Below are 23,719 nucleotides of genomic sequence, written 5' to 3' on the forward strand. Positions count from 1 at the left end.
CACCCGTGTAGAGAGGAGGAGGGGAGGGGAGGGAGGGATGGGAACGCTGGACAGGTTAAAGGGAGATAGAGAGAGCAACTCCAATACGCTCAACAGGAAGACAACACCCGTGTAGAGAGGAGGGGGGGAGAGAGGGAGGGATGGGAATGCTGGACAGGCTAAAGGGAGATAGAGAGAGCAACTCCAATACGCTCAACAGGAAGACAACACCCGTGTAGAGAGGAGGAGGGGGGGGGGATGGGAACGCTGGACAGGCTAAAGGGAGATAGAGAGAGCAACTCCAATACGCTCAACAGGAAGACAACACCCGTGTAGAGAGGAGGGGGGAAACGCTGGACAGGCTAAAGGGAGATAGAGAGAGCAACTCCAATACGCTCAACAGGAAGACAACACCCGTGTAGAGAGGAGGAGGGGGGGGGGATGGGAACGCTGGACAGGCTAAAGGGAGATAGAGAGAGCAACTCCAATACGCTCAACAGGAAGACAACACCCGTGTAGAGAGGTGGAGGGGGGGGGGATGGGAACGCTGGACAGGCTAAAGGGAGATAGAGAGAGCAACTCCAATACGCTCAACAGGAAGACAACACCCGTGTAGAGAGGAGGAGGGGGGGGGGATGGGAACGCTGGACAGGCTAAAGGGAGATAGAGAGAGCAACTCCAATACGCTCAACAGGAAGACAACACCCGTGTAGAGAGGAGGGGGGAGAGAGAGGGAGGGAACAGGGAAGGAAGAGAGAGATATAGAGGAGGGGATTGGGATAAAGGAGTATTAAAGGGTATTGAGATAAAGGAATGGAGAGGAGAGAGAATCTTTTTCACTGTTATAATTAGTCTACAGTATCTCACTGAGAAACAAAAGAAAACAAGTAATAATTACAACAATAATGAACTTTAACAACAAAAGTATTTTACTATTTGAACGCACTAGAAATGATTTATTTTGTTAATGATCCAACGCGATGAACCTTGGGCTACTATTTTAAACAATCCACTTTCTTTAGTGCAATGCTAACTCTGATTTAACAAGATCCTATTTGACATCAATTGTTGTTGTGATTATTATTAGCGTTATTACGAGCTAGCTCTGTTTGCAATGCTATCGTTTTAGAATGATGATATGATTTGTATCATTTTCACTCTGATTTTGGATCCTGACGACGTTTACTGTGAATTTCTTTAACACAGACACGCTGGTATGATCAGTGGGCTGTGTAACTGTGTCATTGGTGTCAAGCATGAGTGTCTACAACGTATGAGAAGACGAATGTGTATTATGATTTATATGATTACATTATTATCTAATAATAATAATGATATATAATGTATTATTATTACTATTATTACAACTTGTTCTTTGGTGGAGTTCAGTTCATTTATTTTTACCTCTATTTGGATTTTCTACCCCTTGGTTCTAACACACAGTTAAGTTGTGTGAATACTGTACATTGTCTTCCAATATTGTAACTGAAGGCTACAATAAGTGAGTGACTGAGGCAACTGAGCAACTTCAGTGTTATTCTGAGTCTGTTTTCTATGGGCCTATGTTAGTCTGAGTTCCATTCTAATCAATGTTAGCAGTAGTCGTAGCTGTAGTCGTGTTGAAGATGTTTGTTTTCTGGGCATTAACAGAAACCTCTGTCTTGAGGAGAGAAACTGATATATTTGTACAGAGAAAACAGGTGAAACTTGTCACCTGGAGAAAAGAAGAGAAACATTTATTCATTATTTTCTACAAGCGAGAGACCCAAAATTATTCTTTAGAACAGACACAACAAACATGCTATCCATCCATTATTAAAATGAAATTGACAATGAAAAATGTCAATTAAATAAATGTGTGGATGGAGGTGGGGGGTTAAAATACGCTATAGAGAACTTTTGAAATGAAACATGTACATTGTAATTAACGCATACCTATATTTGCAAACTCTATAAATACTTTCTTTAGGACCTCTGGTATGAAAACAGGGTGTGTATTTTGGGAAGGGGAGGGTGATGTGTTTTTGATCCTCTGTATGGTTCAGGCTACCCCCCAGTTCTCATGGGGTGCGCTGCCTCTCCCCCCTGCCCTGCCCTGCCCTGCCCTAGCTGTTTTGGGCATGTCTTCTCCTCTGTCACATGACCCATGACAGAATCGCCATGGAGACGAACATCCGAACCCCACCCCCAAAGAAAAACTCTCACTGTGCTTCCCACGTGACCCTTGAACTTTGACCTTTTGACCCCTTCTGTTTATGTTGATGAGAATGTATACAGGTGTAAACACTCTCCTGCACCTCATTTATTGTGTGATGGCAGAACTGGGATGGACACTAATTGGACACCCCGCTACATTACAGACTGGGAAAAGGAAATGAAACCACCTGACGCTTCCACATTCTTTTGGATTTTAGTTTCTTCTTTTTATTTCATTTGAGAGAAAAAATTATAATGTGACAAAACTGCACACAGATAGTATACATATTGCCCACATAAATGCTATGTAGTTGAGAATAGATATATCTAGACAAAATGATTATGGTTTATCTAAATGTGTGATAAACTCAAAACACTGTATTGCACGAAGTTTATAAAAAAAAAACAGTAACAGACCGATTTACAGACTGATTCTTTTTTTCTTTAAAGGAGTGACATCATGAGATGATCAAGGGATTTAATTGTATTTTTATTTTTTATTTCACCTTTATTGAAGCAGGTAGGCTAGACCTGGCCAAGATAAAGCAAAGCAGTACGACACAAACAACAATACAGAGTTACACATGGAATAAACAAACATACAGTCATTAACACAACAGAAAAAAAGTGTATACACAGTGAGTGCAAATTAGGTAAAATAAGGGAGGTAAGGCAATAAATAGGCCATAGTGGCGAAATAATTACAATTTAGCAATTAAACACTGGAGTGATAGATGTGCAGAAGATGAATGTGCAATTAGAGATACTGGGGTGCAAAGGAGCAACAAAATAAATAACAATATGGGGATGAGGTAGTTGGGTGGGCTATTTACAGATGTACAGGTGCAGTGATCTGTGAGCTGCTCTGACAGCTGGTGCTTAAAGTTAGTGAGGGAGATATGAGTCTCCAGCTTCAGTAATATTTGCAATTCGTTACAGTTATTGGCAGCAGAGAACTGGAAGGAAAGGCGGCCAAAGGAGGAATTGGCTTTGGGGGTGACCAGTGAAATATACCTAATGGAGCACGTGCTACTCGTAGTTGCTGCTATGGTGACCAGTGAGCTGAGATAAGGCGGGGCTTTACCTAGAAAAGACTTATAGATGACCTGGAGCCAGTGGGTTTGGCGACTAATATGAAGTGAGGGCCAGCCAACGAGAGCACACAGGTCGCAGTGGTGGATAGTATATGGGGCTTTGGTGACAAAACAGATAGACTGCATCCAATTTTCTGAGTAGAGTGTTGGAGGCTATTTTGTAAATGACATCGCCAAAGTCAAGGATCGGTAGGATAGTCAGTTTTACGAGGGTATGTTTGGCAGCATGAGTGAAGGATGCTTTGTTGCAAAATAGGAAACCAATTCTAGATTAAATTTTTGATTGGTGATGTTTAATGTGAGTCTGGAAGTAGAGTTTACAGTCTAACCAAACACCTCGCTATTTGTCAGAACCGTCCAGAGTAGTGATGCTGGACGGGCGGGCAGGTGCTGGTAGCGATCGGTTGAAGAGCATGCATTTAGTTTTGCTTGCATTTAAGAGCAGTTGGAGGCCACGGAAGGAGAGTTGTATGGCGTTGAAGCTCGTCTGGAGGTTTGTTAACACAGTGTCCAAAGAAGGGCCAGATGTATACAGAATGGTATCGTCTGCGTAGAGGTGGGTCAGAGACTCACCAGCAGCAAGAGCAACATCATTGATATATACAGAGAAAAGAGTCGACCCGACAATTGAAACCTGTGGCACCCCCATAGAGACTGCCAGAGGTCCAGACAACAGGCCCTCTGATTTGACACACTGAACTCTGTCTGAGAAGTAGTTGGTGAACCAGGCGAGGCAGTCATTTGAGAGACCAAGGCTGTTGAGTCTGCCGATAAGAATGTGGTGATTGCCTGAGTCGAAAGCCTTGGCGAGGTCTATGAATACGGCTGCACAGTATTGTCTCTTATCGATGGAGGTTATGATATCGTTTAGGACTTTGAGCGTGGCTGAGGTAAAACCATTACCAGCTCAGAAACCAGATTCAATAGCGGGATGGAGAGAGAGAGAGAGAGAGAGAGAGAGTTTGCGGAAATGACAGACAGAGAGAGACTTGACACAACTTTAGACCTAAGGTGTGAAAACATTTATTTGCACTATACAGTGCAGTATCCTGTTAATGAATGTGACCACAATATTTTATTTATTTTAACAGGAATTTTTGTATTATTTATTAAACTAGGCAAGTCAGTTAAGAACAAATTCTTATTTACAATGACGGCCTATACCGGCCTATACCGGCCAAACCCGGACGAAGCTGGGCCAATTGTGCGCCGCCCTATGGGACTCCCAATCACGACCGGTTGAGATCCAGCCTGGAAAAGAGGTGGTGATACTACATTTGTCAGCCAAAATCTCAAATTTCACACTCTGAGGTTCACTTACACCTGGTACAAGCCAGCAGTGCTTGGATTGCTCTCGTCAAAGAGGCTGTGCAGAACTATTAAACAGCTATATATACTTTCTGAACACCGTGTCATGTGTCAGCACTGGTTTCAGTTTCTGCTCACTGGAGGGCTAGAGTGTATGTGTGTTGGTGGTCTCCCTTGGACAATTAGTGTAGAGGGGGCCCAAAAGAAAGGGATCCGACATGGAAGAAGGCTCTAGGACCCTTCTGATAAATTACACCACCTCTGAGCCAATGGGGTGAGGGCAACAGAGGTGGGGGCTTGGGAAGGGGAGCTCCCCGAGAGACAGGAGAGAAAGTGGGGTTGGGAGAGAAAGTGGGGTGCAGGTGCATGTAGGGGTAAGGGTGATGGTAGCGGTGAGGCACATAGTTTACATTCATGGATAAGGTTTCTCAACCTCTGCAGTGCAACTGGGATGAGCAATGTACTAATTTTAGAGAGAGAGAGTGTGGGGGGGGTACGTCTGTTGGTAAGGGTTCAAAAATGGGTTGCATTTAAGTTAGAAGGGAGAAAATGACTCGTAGACAAGACAAAGTAGGAGAGTGTTTCTTACGTCAAATCTATTTATTTCAAAAGCAAACCCATTGAGACATACATATGATCATAGGACCATTTAGGCACAATGTGCATTTCCCCAAACAAACATGTAGGTAGAGAAAGACAAGGTGAGCTTTTTTAAGACAAATAAAACACATGATGAAAAAAGGGTTTGAATAAGCTAAAAACTAAAAACACCCCCCTAAGCTTGAACAAAAGGCTACAGTGTGCAGGTATAAATAAAATATAAACACATATTTTATATACAGAGCTGTGCTTGTAATGTGAGTCTATACAATACTTCCATACATACATTCAATCATTCACACATTCTTACATAAAAACAGCATTCATTCATGTGGACAATGTGTAGATAATAAATAGAGAATATATTATTTCTAGGTATTAAGTGTAAGGCGTCATAATCATTCATAATAGATTAATAGTGACAACCTGCAAGGCGTTTCATGTAGCAGGGATGGCTGTGCCACTTCCTGGAAACAATAAAGTATCTCCTCCCTTAGCAACGGTAGTGACCTACCCATAGCAGCCCCCCCCCCCCATGTGATTTCATTGGCTAAGTAACATTATCAATACGTAATGGTTAGTACATAGTTTATAGTACAGACAGGATGCTGCGCCCCACTGCTGGGTCTTTATGTACAACTACAGTGTGGTTGGCGTTGTGTTTAAAGAACTAGTTCAATAACTAAATGACATATTGGTTTCCTCACCCTGTTAGCAGTCAATGGACAAGTTAAGACATCAAAGCCTGCTTTGGTTTTGTTTAACCCAGCATTACCCCCCTGGTAAAGACCGGGTTCTGCTTAGAAACATTGCTTGTTCTTTGGTAGGTCATCAGAAACTTCTAAAAGCTATAGGTTGGTCATGATGCCAAAAAGTGGGGAAGTTGTGGTCTACGTAGTGTTTTCTGGTAAGGTCACAGGCGTTAGGGCAGGCTTGTAGAGTTCAAGGCACAGTTAGTGAGCATCATTGTTATTGCATTAAATAAACACTGTGTCGACCTACAAGTTAGTCAGTCTTTCAGTCTAGTTTTACAATATAACTGACAATATAAACAGGGGTATCCAACTCAACTCCTGGGTGGCATCAGTGTCTACTGGTTGTAGTTGTTCTGATCAGTGTCTGATTTATACCTGACAACTAAAGCCAGCAACTAAATCCCTCGAGGACTGGAGTTTGATTACAATCCTGATATAAAACTAAACATTTTTCCCCCAGTTATGTGCTTTTGGGCCTCCATTGTGCTAGGTAGTGCTGCTGTTGCATTGAGGCAGACATTTCTCCCAGGAGCTATAAGGGAGGGAGAGGATCAGGAAAAGGATCCCCCCCATGATGAGGATGGCCCCAGCGATGCCCACACAGGTCACGGACCAGGAGAGCTCGTGGTGGAGCGGTATGGAGTGGTCAGATGACAACAGGGCCAGCACTGACTGGTGAAACACCAGTATAGACAGCAGGACCAGTAGACCTGTGGGAGAGAGGGAGGGAGGGAGGAAGTGGGGATGGGGAATGGATGTAGAGGGAGGGAGAGGGGGAGAAGGAGTAGGAAGGTGAGACTGAGAGTAGGTATGAGGGGAGAGAGAGCTATACAAATTGATGGAAAGTGGTGTTGAGGGAAAAGCATACAATGATATAAAATCCATGTACACAAACAAGTATGAGGCAGAAAACACACATTTCTTTCCACAGGGCCGTGGGGTGAGACGGATGCAGCTTAAGCCCCACCCTCTTCAACATACACACACATATATATATATATATATACACACACACACACACACAGTGGGGAGAACTGCACTGCTGATTTTGCAGGTTTTCCCACTTACAAAGCATGTAGAGGTCTGTACTTTTTATCATAGGTACACTTCAACTGTGAGAGACGGAATCTAAAACAAAAATCCAGAAAATCATTTTGTATGATTATTAAGTAATTAATTTGCATTATATTGCATGACATAAGTATTTGATACATCAGAAAATAATATTTGGTACAGAAACCTTTGTTTGCAATTACAGAGATCATACGTTTCCTGTAGTTCTTGACCAGGTTTGCACACACTGCAGCAGGGATTTTGGCCCACTCCTCCATACAGACCTTCTCCAGATCCTTCAGGTTTCGGGGCTGTCGCTGGTCAATACGGACTTTCAGTTCCCTCCAAAGATTTTCTATTGGGTTCAGGTCTGGAGACTGGCTAGGCCACTCCAGGACCTTGAGATGCTTCTTACGGAGCCACTCCTTAGTTGCCTTGGCTGTGTGTTTCGGGTCGTTGTCATGCTGGAAAATGCTCTTACAGAGGGAAGGAGGTTGTTGGCCAAGATCTCGCGATACATGGCCCCATCCATCCTCCCCTCAATACGGTGCAGTCGTCCTGTCCCCTTTGCAGAAAGAATTATCCCCAAAGAATTATGTTTCCACCTCCATGCTTCACGGTTGGGATGGTGTTCTGGGTTGTACTAATCCTTCTTCTTCCTCCAAACACAGCGAGTGGAGTTTAGACCAAAAAGCTCTATTTTTTTCTCATCAGACCACATGACCTTCTCCCATTTCTCCTCTGGATCATCCAGATGGTCATTGGCAAACTTCAGATGGGCCTGGACATGTGCTGGCTTGAGCAGGGGAACCTTGCGTGCGCTGCAGGATTTTAATCAATGACGGCGTAGTGTGTTACTAATGGTTTTCTTTGAGACTGTGGTCCCAGCTCTCTTCAGGTCATTGACCAGGTCCTGCTGTGTAGTTCTGGACTGATCCCTCACCTTCCTCATTGATGCCCCACGAGGTGAGACCTTGCATGGAGCCCAGACCGTCATCCTGAACTTCCCCCATTTTCTAATAATTGCGCCAACAGTTGTTGCCTTCTCACCAAGCTGCTTGCCTATTGTCCTGTAGCCCATCCCAGCCTTGTGCAGCTCTACATTTTTATCCCTGATGTCCTTACACAGCTCTCTGGTCTTGGCCATTGTGGAGAGGTTGATAGAGTGTGTGGACAGGTGTCTTTTATACAGGTAACAAGTTCAAACAGGTGCAGTTAATACAGGTAATGAGTGGAGAACAGGAGGGCTTTTTAAAGAAAAACTAACAGGTCTGTGAGAGCCGGAATTCCTACTGGTTGGTAGGTGATCAAATACTTATGTCATGCAATAAAATGCAAAATAATTACTTAAAAATCATACAATGTGATTTTCTGGATTTTTGTTTTAGATTCCATCTCTCACAGTTGAAGAGTACCTATGATAAACATTACAGGCCTCTACATGCTTTGTAAGTAGGAAAACCTGCAAAATCGGCAGTGTATCAAATACTTATTCTCCCCACTGTATATATATATATCAACGAATTGATGAGGGCACTAGAACAGTCTGCAGCACCCGGCATCATCCTACTAGAATCTGAAGTCAAATGTCTACTGTTTGCTGATGATCTGGTGCTTCTGTCCCCAACCAAATCATGACAAAACAAAAAGATAATTACTTGACACATTGGAAAGAATTTACAAAAAAAAACAGCAAACTGGAATGCTATTTGGCACTAAACAGAGAGTACACAGACCACTGTGACTGACCCAAATTAAGGAAATCTTTGACTGTGTACAGACTCAGTGAGCATAGCTTTGCTATTGAGAGAGGGAGCCGTAGGCAGACCTGGCTCTTAAGAGAAGGCAGGCTATGTGCACACTGCCCCAAAATGAGGTGGAAACTGAGCTGCACTTCCTAACCTCCTGCCAAATGTATGACAATATTAGAGACACATATTTCCCTCAAATTACACAGACCCACAAATAAGTCAAAAAACAAATCCAATTTTGATAAACTCCCATATCTATTGCGTAAAATACAACAGTGTGCCATCACAGCAGCACTATCTGTGAACTGTTGCCACAAGCAAAGGGCAACCAGTGAAGAACAAACACAATTGTAAATACCACCTATATTTATGTGTATTAATTTTCCATGTTGTACTTTGCACATAATTACAACACTGTATATAGACATAATATGACATTTGAAATATTTGTATTCTTTTGTAACTTTTGTGAGTTTAATGTACATTTTTGATTGTTTATTTCCCTACAGAGAGGTCTAAGTCTACACCCAGAATAGTGACTGCTCTCTTTGTAGTCTATTTCCCCTTACCTGATAGGATGAAGCAGAAGGAGGCGGGCTTGAGGAAGAAGGGCACTCCTTTACTGAGGGACATTGTGATACAGATGGCTCCCATCACCATCATAGACAGAGCTATCATTGCGAGGATAGCAGCCGCTATGTTCAGGTCTGGGAGAGAGAGAGGGGAGGGGGAAGAGAGAGGGGGGAGACAGAATGAGAGGAGGAGGAGAGAGGGATGGAGAGGAAGTGAATAGAGGGAGAAGTGGTTAGAGAAAGAGTGAAGAGGTGTTGGAGAGGAAGACAGGGGAGAATGAGGGAGGGCAGAGTTACACCTCAGTGAGCATTGTGCATCTGAGAGTGACATCACAGGGGATAAATACAGCACTGTGAGAAAGAGAGAGAAGGTGAGAGGGAGAGAAGGAGGGGGAGAGCGGGAGAGAAGGAGAGAAGGTGAGAGGGAGAGGGAGAGAAGGAGAGAGAAGGTGAGAGGGAGAGAAAGAGAGAGAAGGTGAGAGGGAGAGAAAGAGAGAGAAGGTGAGAGGGAGAGAAAGAGGGGGAGGCGGCAGAGGCGAGACTTAAGATGCTGACTTACTCTTGTGGGTCGTCTTCTTAAATATGACTGCGTCGTGTCCATTGGTGAAGAATTTGAAGTAAGTGCAGTTGGATTCTGAGAAGAGAAAATCACACACACAGAGTATATTGCTGGTCCATGTGCATCCATCCCCTCTCTCCTCCTAGACATGAAGACACATTTTATCTGTTGTGTGGTGGGAGCACCAAGAGAAACACTGCTCACTGCTCTACACAGTCCCATATTCACAGCACATCCACAGCACATATGGTGCCACGAAAGAGAAGGAGAGAGAGAGGGGTGATGGAAGAGAGGGAGAAGGAGAGATAGAAAGAGGGGGCAGGTGGAGGGGGGGAGAGAAAGCAAGACATTTGTAAGGAGGAAGAGACAGAAGGAGAGAGAGAGAGAACGGAGAGAGCATGAGAAAGAGGGGGAAGGAGAGATAGGGAGTGATAGAGTGGGCAGATGGAGGGAGGGGTGAGAACAAAGAGAAAGAGGGAGACAGATGAGAGGGAGGTGAACGAGATGAAGGAAGGAAAAGAGAAGATTACAGGGGCTTGGTTAATACTGCATTAGACAGACACTCTTCCTCTCTCTGCCTTTATATATTTACACTGGGGCAAAAATGTATTTAGTCAGCCACCAATTGTGCAAGTTCTCCCACTTAAAAAGACGAGATGCCTGTAATTTTCACCATAGGTACACTTCAACTATGACAGACAAAATGAGAAGAAAAAAATCCAGAAAATCACATTGATGGATTTTTAATGAATTTATTTGCAAATTATGGTGGAAAATAAGTATTTGGTCACCTACAAACAAGCAAGATTTCTGGCTCTCACAGACCTGTAACTTCTTCTTTAAGAGGCTCCTCTGTCCTCCACTCGTTACCTGTATTAATGGCACCTGTTTGAACTTGTTATCAGTATAAAAGACACCTGTCCACAACCTCAAACAGTCACACTCCAAACTCCACTATGGCCAAGACCAAAGAGCTGTCAAAGGACACCAGAAACAGAATTGTAGACATGCACCAGGCTGGGAAGACTGAATCTGCAATAGGTAAGCAGCTTGGTTTGAAGAAATCAACTGTGGGAGCAATTATTAGGAAATGGAAGACATACAAGACCACTGATAATCTCCCTCGATCTGGGGCTCCTCGCAAGATCTCACCCCGTGGGGTCAAAATGATCACAAGAACGGTAAGCAAAAATCACAGAACCACACAGGGGGACCTAGTGAATGACCTGCAGAGAGCTGGGACCAAAGTAACAAAGCCTACCATCAGTAACACACTATGCCGCCAGGGACTCAAATCCTGCAGTGCCAGACGTGTCCCCCTGCTTAAGCCAGTACATGTTCAGGCCCGTCTGAAGTTTGCTAGAGAGCATTTGGATGATCCAGAAGAAGATTGGGAGAATGTCATATGGTCAAATTAAACCAAAATATAACTTTTTGGTAAAAACTCAACTCGTCGTGTTTGGAGGACAAAGAATGCTGAGTTGCATCCAAAGAACACCATACTTACTGTGAAGCATGGGGGTGGAAACATCATGCTTTGGGGCTGTTTTTCTGCAAAGGGACCAGGACGACTGATCCGTGTACAGGAAAGAATGAATGGGGCCATGTATCGTGAGATTTTGAGTGAAAACCTCCTTCCATCAGCAAGGGCATTGAAGATGAAACATGGCTGGGTCTTTCAGCATGACAATGATCCCAAACACACCGCCCGGGCAACGAAGGAGTGGCTTCGTAAGAAGCATTTCAAGGTCCTGGAGTGGCCTAGCCAGTCTCCAGATCTCAACCCCATAGAAAATCTTTGGAGGGAGTTGAAAGTCTGTGTTGCCCAGCAACAGCCCCAAAACATCACTGCTCTAGAGGATATCTGCATGGAGGAATGGGCCAAAATACCAGCAACAGTGTGTGAAAACCTTGTGAAGACTTACAGAAAACGTTTGACCTCTGTCATTGCCAACAAAGGGTATATAACAAAGTATTGAGATAAACTTTTGTTATTGACCAAATACTTATTTTCCACCATAATTTGCAAATAAATTCATAAAAAATCCTACAATGTGATTTTCTGGATGTATTTTTCTCATTTTGTCTGTCATAGTTGAAGTGTACCTATGATGAAAATTACAGGCCTCTCATCTTTTTAAGTGGGAGAACTTGCACAATTGGTGGCTGACTAAATAATTTTTTGCCCCACTGTATATATATACACACTATATATATTCTCTCGTCCTCTGCTGCTCTTCCTCTCTCTCTCATATACATACATACATACATACATACATACATATATATATATATATATATATATATATATATATATAGATATATATATAGATATATATATACACACACACAAACACACACACAAACACACACATACACCCAGTTGAAGTCGGAAGTTTACATACACTCAGGTTGGAGTCATTAAAACTTGTTTTTCAACCACTCTACAAATGTCTTCTTAACAAACTACAGTTTTGGCAAGTCGGTTAGGACATCTACTTTGCATCTGCATTGATGCTATGGACTGGCCCGCCCGTTCCCCAGACCTGAATCCAATTGAGCACATCTGGGACATCATCAAATCAAATCAAATGTATTTATATAGCCCTTCGTACATCAGCTGATATCTCAAAGTGCTGTACATCATGTCTCGCTCCATTCACCAACGCCACATTGCACCACAGACTGTCCAGGAGTTGACGGATACTTTAGACCAGGTCTGGGAGGAGATCCCTCAGGAGACCATCCGCCACCTCATCAGGAGCTTGCCCAGGCGTTGTAGGGAGGTCATACAGGCACGTGGAGGCCACACACACTACTGAGCCTCATTTTGACATTACATCAAAGTTGGATCAGCCTGTAGTGTGGTTTTCCACTTTAATTTTGAGTGTGACTCCAAATCCAGACCTCCATGGGTTGATAAATTTGATTTCCATTGATAATTTGTGTGTGATATTGTTGTCAGCAACATTCAACTATGTAAAGAAAAAAGTATTTAATAAGAATATTTCATTCATTCAGATCTAGGATGTGTTATTTTAGTGTTCCCTTTATTTTTTTGAGCAGTGTATATTCTCTCATCCTCTGCTACTCTTCCTCTCTCCCTCCTTATATATAAATATATTCTCTCATCCTCTGCTGCTCTTCCTCTCTCTCTTTATATAGATATATATATATATATATGAGATAGATAAATATATTTTTCTCTCATCCTCTGCTGTTCTTCCTCGACCCCCCTGTCTGGTAGTCACCCCTGCATACTCTGTGTGGTCAGAGAGACAGAGGGACCCACAAACACACAGCCACACACACATGTTAGTTTTACTATCCATGTGGGGACCAAACAACTGATTCCCATTCAAAATCCTATTTTCCCTAACCTTAGCCCCAAACCCTACCCGTAAACCTTAACGAAAAGGTTATTTTAGGCTGTTTGACTTCTGGTCACCACAAGGATAGTAAAATCAAACACACAAGTACAAACACATACAGCAGAATCTCCTATCAACCTTAATGCTATTCTGTCTGCAACACTGGTGCGTTACAGGAAACCTGTATATTATGACCACTGATTTATAGTGAGATCTACCTCTCAAGCTCTCCACCTGTCTACCTGTCCACCTGCCCTCCTGTCCACCAGTCCACCTGTCCTTCTGTACTCCTGTCCACTAGTCCACCTGAGTGGCTTAGTCAGTTAGTCAGAGGTTATGGTAATGTACAGTAGCAGTGAGTGTTGTATGATGTATTAGTTGGTCTGGCACTGACAGACAGTGACAGAGAATGACTGTGATGTTGTTTCCCAGGGACAGGCGCCAGGGGCATGTAAACATGAATGTGAAATAGAGACGCACAGACGGAGAAACAGTTGTTTTTCTCCAAACATGAGAAGTCCACACACACACACACAGCAGAGCCTGTCTGTCAGGCGCTGTGGGCCAACAGTGTTTTGACGCACGGAGACAAGGAAGTGTCAGAATAGATACTGACTCTACTCCAACACACAGACCGTCATCGTAAACACAGATGTTTATCTGCTAGACAAGACACACAAGGTGAGTCAGACATAGATGTTTATCGACTAGACATCCAAGGTGAATCAGCCCTCTAAAATACCGGAGGCTGATAAACAATGCACCAGATGGATATAGCGTGTAATCTACATTGTAATAAATATTAACATTCATAGGATTCATCCATCCTAATAAAACAAGCTAAATCAAGACTGCAAAATGAAATAAAGCTATTTTATATTTATACAACGTCAAATATATAAACATCCTATTAAAAACAATACATACATCATTGCTTGTGTATCAGCCAACCCCTCCTAGCCTGGGTTGTGCCGTGGTGGAGATCTTTGTGGGCTATACTCGGCCTCGTCTCAGGATGGTAAGTTGGTGGTTGAAGATATCCCCCTAGTGGTGTGGGGGATGTGCTTTGGCAAAGTGGGTGGGGTTATATCCTTCCTGTTTGGCCCTGTCCGGACGTATCATGGGATGGGGCCACAGTGTCTCCTGACCCCTCCTGTCTCAGCCTCCAGTATTTATGCTGCAGTAGTTTATGTGTCGGGGGGCTAGGGTCAGTCTGTTATATCTGGAGTATTTCTCCTGTCTTATCTGGTGTCCTGTGTGAATTTAAGTATGCTCTCTCTAATTCTCTCTTTCTCTCTTTCTTTCTCTCTCTCGGAGGACCTGAGACCTAGGACCATGCCCCAGGACTACCTGGCATGATGACTCCTTGCTGTCCCCAGACCACCTGGCCGTGCTGCTGCTCCAGTTTCAACTGTTCTGCCTGCGGCTATGGAACCCTGACCTGGTCAACGGACGTGCTACCTGTCCCAGACTTGCTATTTTCAACTCTCTAGAGACAGCAGGAGCGGTAGAGATACTCTCAATGATTGGCTATGAAAAGCCAACTGACATTTACTCCTGAGGTGCTGACTTGTTGCACCCTCGACAACTACTGTGATTATTATTGTTTGACCATGCTGGTCATTTATGAACATTTGAACATCTTGGCCATGTTCAGTTATAATCTCCACCCGGCACAGCCAGAAGAGGACTGGCCACCCCTCATAGCCTGGTTCCTCTCTAGGTTTCTTCCTTTCTTTTTGGCCTTTCTAGGGAGTTTTTCCTAGCCACCGTGCTTCTACACCTGCATTGGTTGCTGTTTTAGGCTGAGTTTCTGTACAGCACTTTGATATATCAGCTGACGTAAGAAGGGCTATATAAATACATTTGATTTGGCCGAATATCAGACTATTCTGACAGATAAAGCACGAATACAGGAGATGGCTACCTCATCCTACCGTAGGCCCTGTCTGGCCCCCTCTGTGGGACAAGTGCTTTAATACCTGCATTCATCCACCACTGGACGATCCCTACAGACAGAAACGGGTCATTCCACAGATAACAGACTTACATGGAGGAACGTAACAGTACAGGATGGAGGAAGTGGCTGAAAATCGTAGTTTATTAGCTTTCTTTTCTTGAAATGTAAAAAAATATTTTTTGTTTTTTATAGAGAATACACTATAATGAAGAATACCTGCAATCAAAATATATTTTCGACTGATCATTCAATAAAGGGAAATTCTAAAACTGAAAGAAATTGAAATGAAATAGTAATAATGACAATCCATTGAAATATTCCGAATTACGAAGCTCCATCATGCAGTAAAAGGGAAGTGTCTGTCTTATATAAACACACTGAAAGTTTGGATCTTTACAAGGATACTGGAAACATCCTTTTCTGACTCACCAACGATTATAAAAATCTGATGCCTATAGCTAGATAACTAACAGACAGACCAGTTGCCACATTCAGATTTGTCAAATTCAGACTGGCTCCATTTCAAAGCAGTATTCCTTTAAGGACTCAATTTGCACATTATCTGTAGGATGACCCAGATACACACGCAGCAAAGCTGGCATACACGCCTCCTATTCACACACGTTTGCATAAGCACGCTCGCGCACACACAGACAAAGGGCACGCACACGCATACATACAATGTACACATGCATACACACACCTACATATTGATGCTGCATTGATGCACATTCCTGGGAGACATCCAACACATTGCTTCCACCTATCCTATGTTTACAGATCATTACAGAGGAAGGGGAGGAAGCCCTAACTAACACACACAGCACTGCAGTGCAATCAGGGGTTGGTCATGAAATCAGTGCCCCAGTTACCACCATCGTTACCTCCATCTCTGCGGTTGTGATTTGAGGGAGTCCAGCTATGACCGGAAGAGGCTTTTCGTTACAGGTTAGGAGAGCATTTTAGCTAGCCCTAACCCTTTTCCTAACCCTAACCCTTTTCCTAACCTTAACCTAAGTCTCCTAACCTGCCACATTAATTCTCCTAACCTGCTCTGAAATAATCCCTTCCGGTCGTAGCTTTACTCCCTCTAGTCAGAATCCATTTTTACAGTGTTGTCATCAAAATGAGAGTAAGGATATGAACTAACCTGTCCCCAAAATCAACTCATGGCCTGCCCTAATGCGACAGACAGACAGACAGACAGACAGACAGACAGACAGACAGACAGACAGACAGACAGACAGACAGACAGACAGACAGACAGACAGACAGACAGACAGACAGACAGACAGACAGACAGACAGACAGACAGGTTCCTCACCTCCGGGCAGATCGGCGGGGCCACAGCTCTCTCTCTCGGGGTCGATGTCGTCCACCCACAGGGTGCGGGTACACCCCTTCCACAGGCCGTAGTGGGCTGTCTGACACGTCTGGTTGTTACTCCAGGTCTTGGGCGTGGCCAGCTCCACCCAGAACTCTGTTCCCACCCCCAGCACTGTCAGGGTCACACCCACAATGGCCACAAAGAATGCCAGCTTGATCTTCCCCTCCTGGCTGTCACTCATCCTAGGGGTCCGCCTTGTAGCACGCCCCCCTCCCTTCACCCCTGCCAGGCCGGCCAGGCCCCCATGGGCCCCAGCTCCTACCACCCCCATACGGCCATCCTCCTCTGGCTGGACAATGTAGTTGGCCCACATGGTGACCTCTACCAGAGGCCGAGAGAGGCCGGATGGAGAGAGGAAGGGAGGGAAAGAGGGAAGAGGACGGGAAAGAGAGTGAAGAGAGAGAAGCAGGGAAATTATTGAAGGGGGGTGAACCCCAAAAAGAAGAAAGGAAGGTTGAAGACAGAAGGAAGGTAGAGACACAGATAACAGCAGTTCAGAGGTGGATGTGGGGATGAAGAATGGAGAACGGGAGGAGGAAAGGGGAGAGAGAGATGGATGGTTCCGTATGGGAGTAGACAAGATGGGAGAAAGGGAGTGATGAGAGAAAGATGGAGGAGGAGAGGACTGGGTGATGAGGAAGGATGGCGTCTAATTATACTGGAACACCTGAATAAAAACAAGGAAAGAAGAAGAAAACACGGTGAACAACGACAACACCCTCTTTGTCCCCATCCATAACAAGAGAGATGATGATTCCCTAAAAAGGGGGAAAAACACTTGGGCCAACACTGATCTCTCTGTGGATAAAACTGCCAGTCTGCCAGGAGTAGAGATCCTTTGTTGCTGCCCTATGCAGCAGAGTACAAGCCTAGATACAGCAGGTAGCCTAGTGGTTAGAGCGTTGGGACAGTAACTGTTAAGGTCGCTAGTTTGGATCCCTGCAGTGACAAGGTGAAAATAACCTATGTTAATGTGCCTTCACAATGGCTGGCTGTGACCCCACTCTCTGAAGGTGTCTCAGGGGGAGTTGGAATATGCAAAAACACACATTTCCAAATCAAATCAAATCAAATGGTATTTGTCACATACACAAGATTAGCAGATGTTAATGCGAGTGTAGCGAAATGCTTGTGCTTCTAGTTCCGACAATGCAGTAATAACCAACAAGTAATCTAACTAACAATTCCAAAACTACTGTCTTATACACACAAGTGTAAGGGGATAAATAATATGCACATAAAGATATATGAATGAGTGATGGTACAGAGCGGCATAGGCAAGATACAGTAGATGGTATCGAGTACAGTATATACATATGAGATGAGTATGTAAACAAAGTGGCATAGTTAAAGTGGCTAGTGATACATGTATTACATAAAGATGCAGTAGATGATATAGAGTACAGTATATACGTATACATATGAGATGAATAATGTAGGGTATGTAAACATTATATTAGGTAGCATTGTTTAAAGTGGCTAGTGATATATTTTACATCATTTCCCATCAATTCCCATTATTAAATTGGCTGGAGTTGAGTCAGTGTGTTGGCAGCAGCCACTCAATGTTAGTGGTGGCTGTTTAACAGTCTGATGGCCTTGAGATAGAAGCTGTTTTTCAGTCTCTCGGTCCCAGCTTTGATGCACCTGTACTGACCTCGCCTTCTGGATGATAGCGGGGTGAACAGGCAGTGGCTCGGGTGGTTGTTGTCCTTGATGATCTTTATGGCCTTCCTGTAACATCGGGTGGTGTAGGTGTCCTGGAGGGCAGGTAGTTTGCCCCCGGTGATGCGTTGTGCAGACCTCACTACCCTCTGGAGAGCCTTACGGTTGTGGGCGGAGCTGTTGCCGTACCAGGCGGTGATACAGCCCGCCAGGATGCTCTCGATTGTGCATCTGTAGAAGTTTGTGAGTGCTTTTGGTGACAAGCCAAATTTCTTCAGCCTCCTGAGTTTGAAGAGGCGCTGCTGTAGGCCGTCTCGTCGTTGATGGTAATCAAGCCTACCACTGTTGTGTCGTCCGCAAACTTGATGTTTGAGCTGGAGGCGTGCGTGGCCACGCAGTCGTGGGTAAACAGGGAGTACAGGAGAGGGCCCAGAACGCACCCTTGTGGGGCCCCAGTGTTGAGGATCAGCGGGGTGGAGATGTTGTTGCCTACCCTCACCACCTGGGGGCGGCCCGTCAGGAAGTCCAGTACCCAGTTGCACAGGGCGGGGTCGAGACCCAGGGTCTCGAGCTTGATGACGAGCTTGGAGGGTACTATGGTGTTAAATGCCGAGCTGTAGTCGATGAACAGCATTCTCACATAGGTATTCCTCTTGTCCAGATGGGTTAGGGCAGTGTGCAGTGTGGTTGAGATTGCTTCGTCTGTGGACCTATTTGGGCGGTATAAGCAAATTGGAGTGGGTCTAGGGTGTCAGGTAGGGTGGAGGTGATATGGTCCTTGACTAGTCTCTCAAAGCACTTCATGATGACGGAAGTGAGTGCTACGGGGGCGGTAGTCGTTTAGCTCAGTTACCTTAGCTTTCTTGGGAACAGGAACAATGGTGGCCCTCTTGAAGCATGTGGGAACAGCAGACTGGGATAGGGATTGATTGAATATGTCCGTAAACACACCAGCCAGCTGGTCTGCACATGCTCTGAGGGCGCGGCTGGGGATGCTGTCTGGGCCTGCAGCCTTGCGAGGGTTAACACGTTTAAATGTTTTACTCACCTCGGCTGCAGTGAAGGAGAGGCCGCATGTTTTGGTTGCAGGCCGTGTCAGTGGCACTGTATTCCAATTCATACATGTGTGAAATATTACAAATACAAGCACCCACCAAATCATTTCTTCTTATTAAAGAACTGCCTGGGTTGGACATGTTTTTGTTGCTGTCCTACACCAGAGAGAGTGTGAGCAAGATACAATCTATTAGAGCAGACTGCTGACAGGGTCAAGGTGAGTGTTGAATCCTCCATTAGGAACTGTGCTGGCTCTGGGCCAGACAGCCATAAGGAAAGGCTATTGTTTTCCCCAGACGCCGACCAATATCCCTGCCAGGTATCCCTGGGTCCGGCCCTACAGATCCTCCTCGCAGGTTGCTATTAGTACCCTCTCTGAAAGAAATATTCTGCATTACACTGAGTGTACAAAACATTAGGAACACGTTATTTTGCCTTCAGAACAGCCTCAATTTGTCAGGGCATGGACTCTACAAGGTGTCGAATGCATTCCACAGGGATGCTGGCCCATGTTGACTCCAATGCTTCCCACAGTTGTGTCAAGTTGGCTGGATGTCCTTTGGGTGGTGAACCATTCTTGATGCACACAGGAAACTGTTGAGCGTGTAAAACCCAGCAGGGTTGCAGTTCTTGACACAAACCGGTGCACCTGGCACCTACTACCATCCCCAGTTCAAAGGTGCACATACACAATCCATGTCTCAATTGTCTCAAGGCTTAAAAATCATTCTTTAACCTGTATCCTCCCCTTCATCTACACTGATTGAAGTGGATTTAACAAGTGGCATCAATACGGGATCATAGCTTTCACCTGGATTCACCGGGTCAGTCTATGTCATGGGAAGAGCAGGTGTTCTTAATGTTTTGTACACTCAGTGTATATGTATCATGTATACCCGCAGATACCATTAATGTTTTGTACACTCAGTGTATATGTATCATGTATACCCGCAGATACCATTAATGTTTTGTACACTCAGTGTATATGTGTCATGTATACCCGCAGATACCATTAATGTTTTGTACACTCAGTGTATATGTGTCATGTATACCCGCAGATACCATTAATGTTTTGTACACTCAGTGTATATGTGTCATGTATACCCGCAGATACCATTAATGTTTTGTACACTCAGTGTATATGTGTCATGTATACCCGCAGATACCATTAATGTTTTGTGCATGTGTGTGGTGTTTACATGTGTGTGGTGTGGTACCATTAATGTTTTGTACACTCAGTGTATATGTATCATGTATACCCGCAGATACCATTAATGTTTTGTACACTCAGTGTATATGTATCATGTATACCCGCAGATACCATTAATGTTTTGTACACTCAGTGTATATGTATTCAGTCCTGGGTGGCTCTGGGTGGCAATTAACGCCAAGCGCTGACAGTGGTGGTAGACAGATTGAGTGTCCCAGGGATAGGTCCCACATCAGGGGCCATGGCGCTGGAGTGAGTGAGTGTCCCAGGGATAGGTCCCACATCAGGGGCCATGGCGCTGGAGTGAGTGAGTGTCCCAGGGATAGGTCCCACATCAGGGGCCATGGCGCTGGAGTGAGTGAGTGTCCCAGGGATAGGTCCCACATCAGGGGACAGAGTGGTGGAGTCCCATGGACAGGTCACAGGTTGGGACACAGCCAGTCAGACAGCAGGTGAAAAGAAAAGATAAATACTTGATCCATTAAGTATCTTCTCTACTATCAAACTGCATCCTAAATCAACCCATTGCCCCTACTCTTTAGGCACACAGTAAAACTGATGCAAAGTCCTCCTAGCCTATAGGAGGGTACGTTGGTATATTTTGTTTATACATACAATCCACTAACATCTACACAAGTGCCTGAGGGGTTAGGGACAAGGGTTGAGTTGGGGCAATAGGATAGGATAGGAGACAGCAGTTCAGTGTAAACATGGGAGTTTGTGATTTGCTTTGGATGAAAGCGTCCATTGAGTGACCATCTAAATGTGATAGAAATATGGGGAAGAAGTCGGGATAGGCTGTGTGGCAGTGGAGGCTGGTGGGAGGAGCTATAGGATGGCTGGAATGGAATAAAAGGAATGGAGTCAAACGTGATTTCCATATATTTGATACCGTTCCATGAATTCCATTCCAGCCATTACAATGAGCCCGTCCCTCTATAGCTCCTCCCACCAGCCTCCACTGCTGTGTAGTAATCCATTAGGTGTGTACTCTGCTATCAGTCTATAGCTCCTCCCACCAGCCTCCACTGCTGTGTAGTAATCCATTAGGTGTGTACTCTGCTATCAGTCTATAGCTCCTCCCACCAGCCTCCAGTCTACTGCTGTGTAGTAATCCATTAGGTGTGTACTCTGCTATCAGTCTATAGCTCCTCCCACCAGCCTCCACTGCTGTGTAGTAATCCATTAGGTGTGTACTCTGCTATCAGTCTATAGCTCCTCCCACCAGCCTCCACTGCTGTGTAGTAATCCATTAGGTGTGTACTCTGCTATCAGTCTATAGCTCCTCCCACCAGCCTCCACTGCTGTGTAGTAATCCATTAGGTGTGTACTCTGCTATCAGTCTATATCTCCAAACCAAAGTCAAACGGCTGAGAACTGTCTGCCCTTTTTTAAATGTTGCACTGGGACGTCCTTCTGACAGATCTGGCAACCACAGTGGAAGGGATCACTTTCTGTCTGTCAAAGAGCATCATGTGCTCCCTATGGAATGTCCCACAGAACCAAAATAAAGATTATTTAATGGTATACACTATTAGAGATATGTATATCCAATGGCTAGACCGAAACTTCTCTTGCACATGAAGTAACCTATAGCTTATATCTATAGCATAAGGCATAGCACTGAACCTAATGGAAAATAACAAGAGCAACTGCTGACAGTTGAATTAGGAGCTGTAGAATTACACACAGCTCACATGGATAGATATCCCATTACATCACGCACTGCAAAAAGTGACATCTAAGCATGCCTAGATATGTTATATTGAGTAATTAGTCACTTACGTTCTTAAAAATAATTTTAAAAATAATCTAACGTCATTGCCAGAAAATGTTGCTTATTTTAATGAGAATTAAATATCTTGAAATATATTCAAATAAATAAAATAAATATATTCAAATAAGATAAATTACTTGTATTTAGCCGTTTTTAGGTTAAAAGAAGCCAAATATCTGCCAATGACGTTAGACATGTTAGCTTAGTAAGACAAGAAACACTCGTTTGAAGTGAATTATCACTAGATAACATATTTAAGTTGCTTAGATGTCACTTTTTGCTGTGCAATGTCCATGAATTCCTAATCATGGTCAAAATAACACAGCAAACTGTTCCACAAATCAGATCAAACCTAATCGTGTCAAAACTAAGATCGACTGTAGAAATGTTTCATTTCAAAAGAATCTGTCCATTACTTGTTGAGCAGTAGAACTAAAACAGCAGGCTCTAACTGCTCACACATGTTAGGAAAAAAGACATCTGTGAAAATCAGCAACACTCTCTCCTACTTAACCACCACTACTGCAACCAGCACAACATGCAGCTATAAGCACGATCTAAAGCCCAGCACCAATAACAACAAGGAGAAAAGTAAGTCTGACCTGTTTGGAATATGTTGTTCACTTCAGATTGAAAGAAGCTTGGAACTTAATAGAGGGGAGAAAGTTGGGAGTGTTGGAGAGGGAGAGGGGGGGAGAGAGAGAGAAAGGAAGAGAGAGAGAGGGACATGTTTATACCTGGTACTAACATGGGTCCTTTGTCCTGATTGTTTACATTCTGATTGTGCCCACATTTCCAGATTTCCTGGTCACTCCCTGTATGCAAATTAACTGAGTGCTATTCTTTTACAATAATATTTATTTATTTATTTTAAGACACACATATTGATGTCATAATTCAATAGTGCCACCTGTCAATGATTTTAGAAGGTGGGGTAATTATGATTTCAATTGTTTCTCTGTCCAGATCTGTCTACACACAAGACACCCAGCCACAATGCATGCTTGACTACCTCCGGGGGTGGTCAGAAAGATCTGATCACAATCAGATCTGATCACAATCCGTCTTTTAATCGTCTACATCTGTCTAAAAATGTGGGCACAATCAGAATGTGGACCAGATCAGGACAGATGATGCATGTTGTTAAAACCAGGTATAAATGGGGCTAAAGAAAGAGAGAGGCAGAAGAGAGAGATAGTCAGTGTGTGTTAAGGGGGTGGGGTAAGTAAAGGATATGGAAAGAGAGAGTAAGAGGAGAGGGAACGCTGGGTAGGTTGGTTCTGTGGTTGATTAACTGTGTCTACTGGCCTCTGACCCTCAGAATGTGTGTTTGTGTGTATCCGGGTCCATATTCAAACTCAACACTACATTTGTTTGAAATCTTTATGGTTTTGTCTTCTGCCATGATGACAGGCAACGTTTGTCT

The 23,719-nt window shown here is 44.1% G+C and overlaps 1 protein-coding gene across 1 annotated transcript; it reads right to left on the minus strand.

Moving 5' to 3' along the window:
- Positions 1-5,706: 5,706 nt before the first annotated feature.
- On the minus strand, positions 5,707-23,010 carry LOC115117644 (voltage-dependent calcium channel gamma-6 subunit-like). Its single transcript, XM_065007354.1, has 5 exons — positions 22,896-23,010; positions 16,523-17,252; positions 9,868-9,942; positions 9,306-9,443; positions 5,707-6,642 (listed from the first exon to the last, which is right to left on the minus strand). The coding sequence occupies exons 2-5, from the start codon at positions 16,896-16,898 to the stop codon at positions 6,419-6,421; spliced, it is 813 nt and encodes a 270-aa protein (XP_064863426.1). The 5' UTR covers positions 16,899-17,252; positions 22,896-23,010; the 3' UTR covers positions 5,707-6,418.
- Positions 23,011-23,719: the final 709 nt, after the last annotated feature.

This window comes from Oncorhynchus nerka, linkage group LG3 (genome assembly GCF_034236695.1).
Source record: "Oncorhynchus nerka isolate Pitt River linkage group LG3, Oner_Uvic_2.0, whole genome shotgun sequence".
NCBI classification, from domain to species: Eukaryota; Metazoa; Chordata; class Actinopteri; order Salmoniformes; family Salmonidae; genus Oncorhynchus; species Oncorhynchus nerka.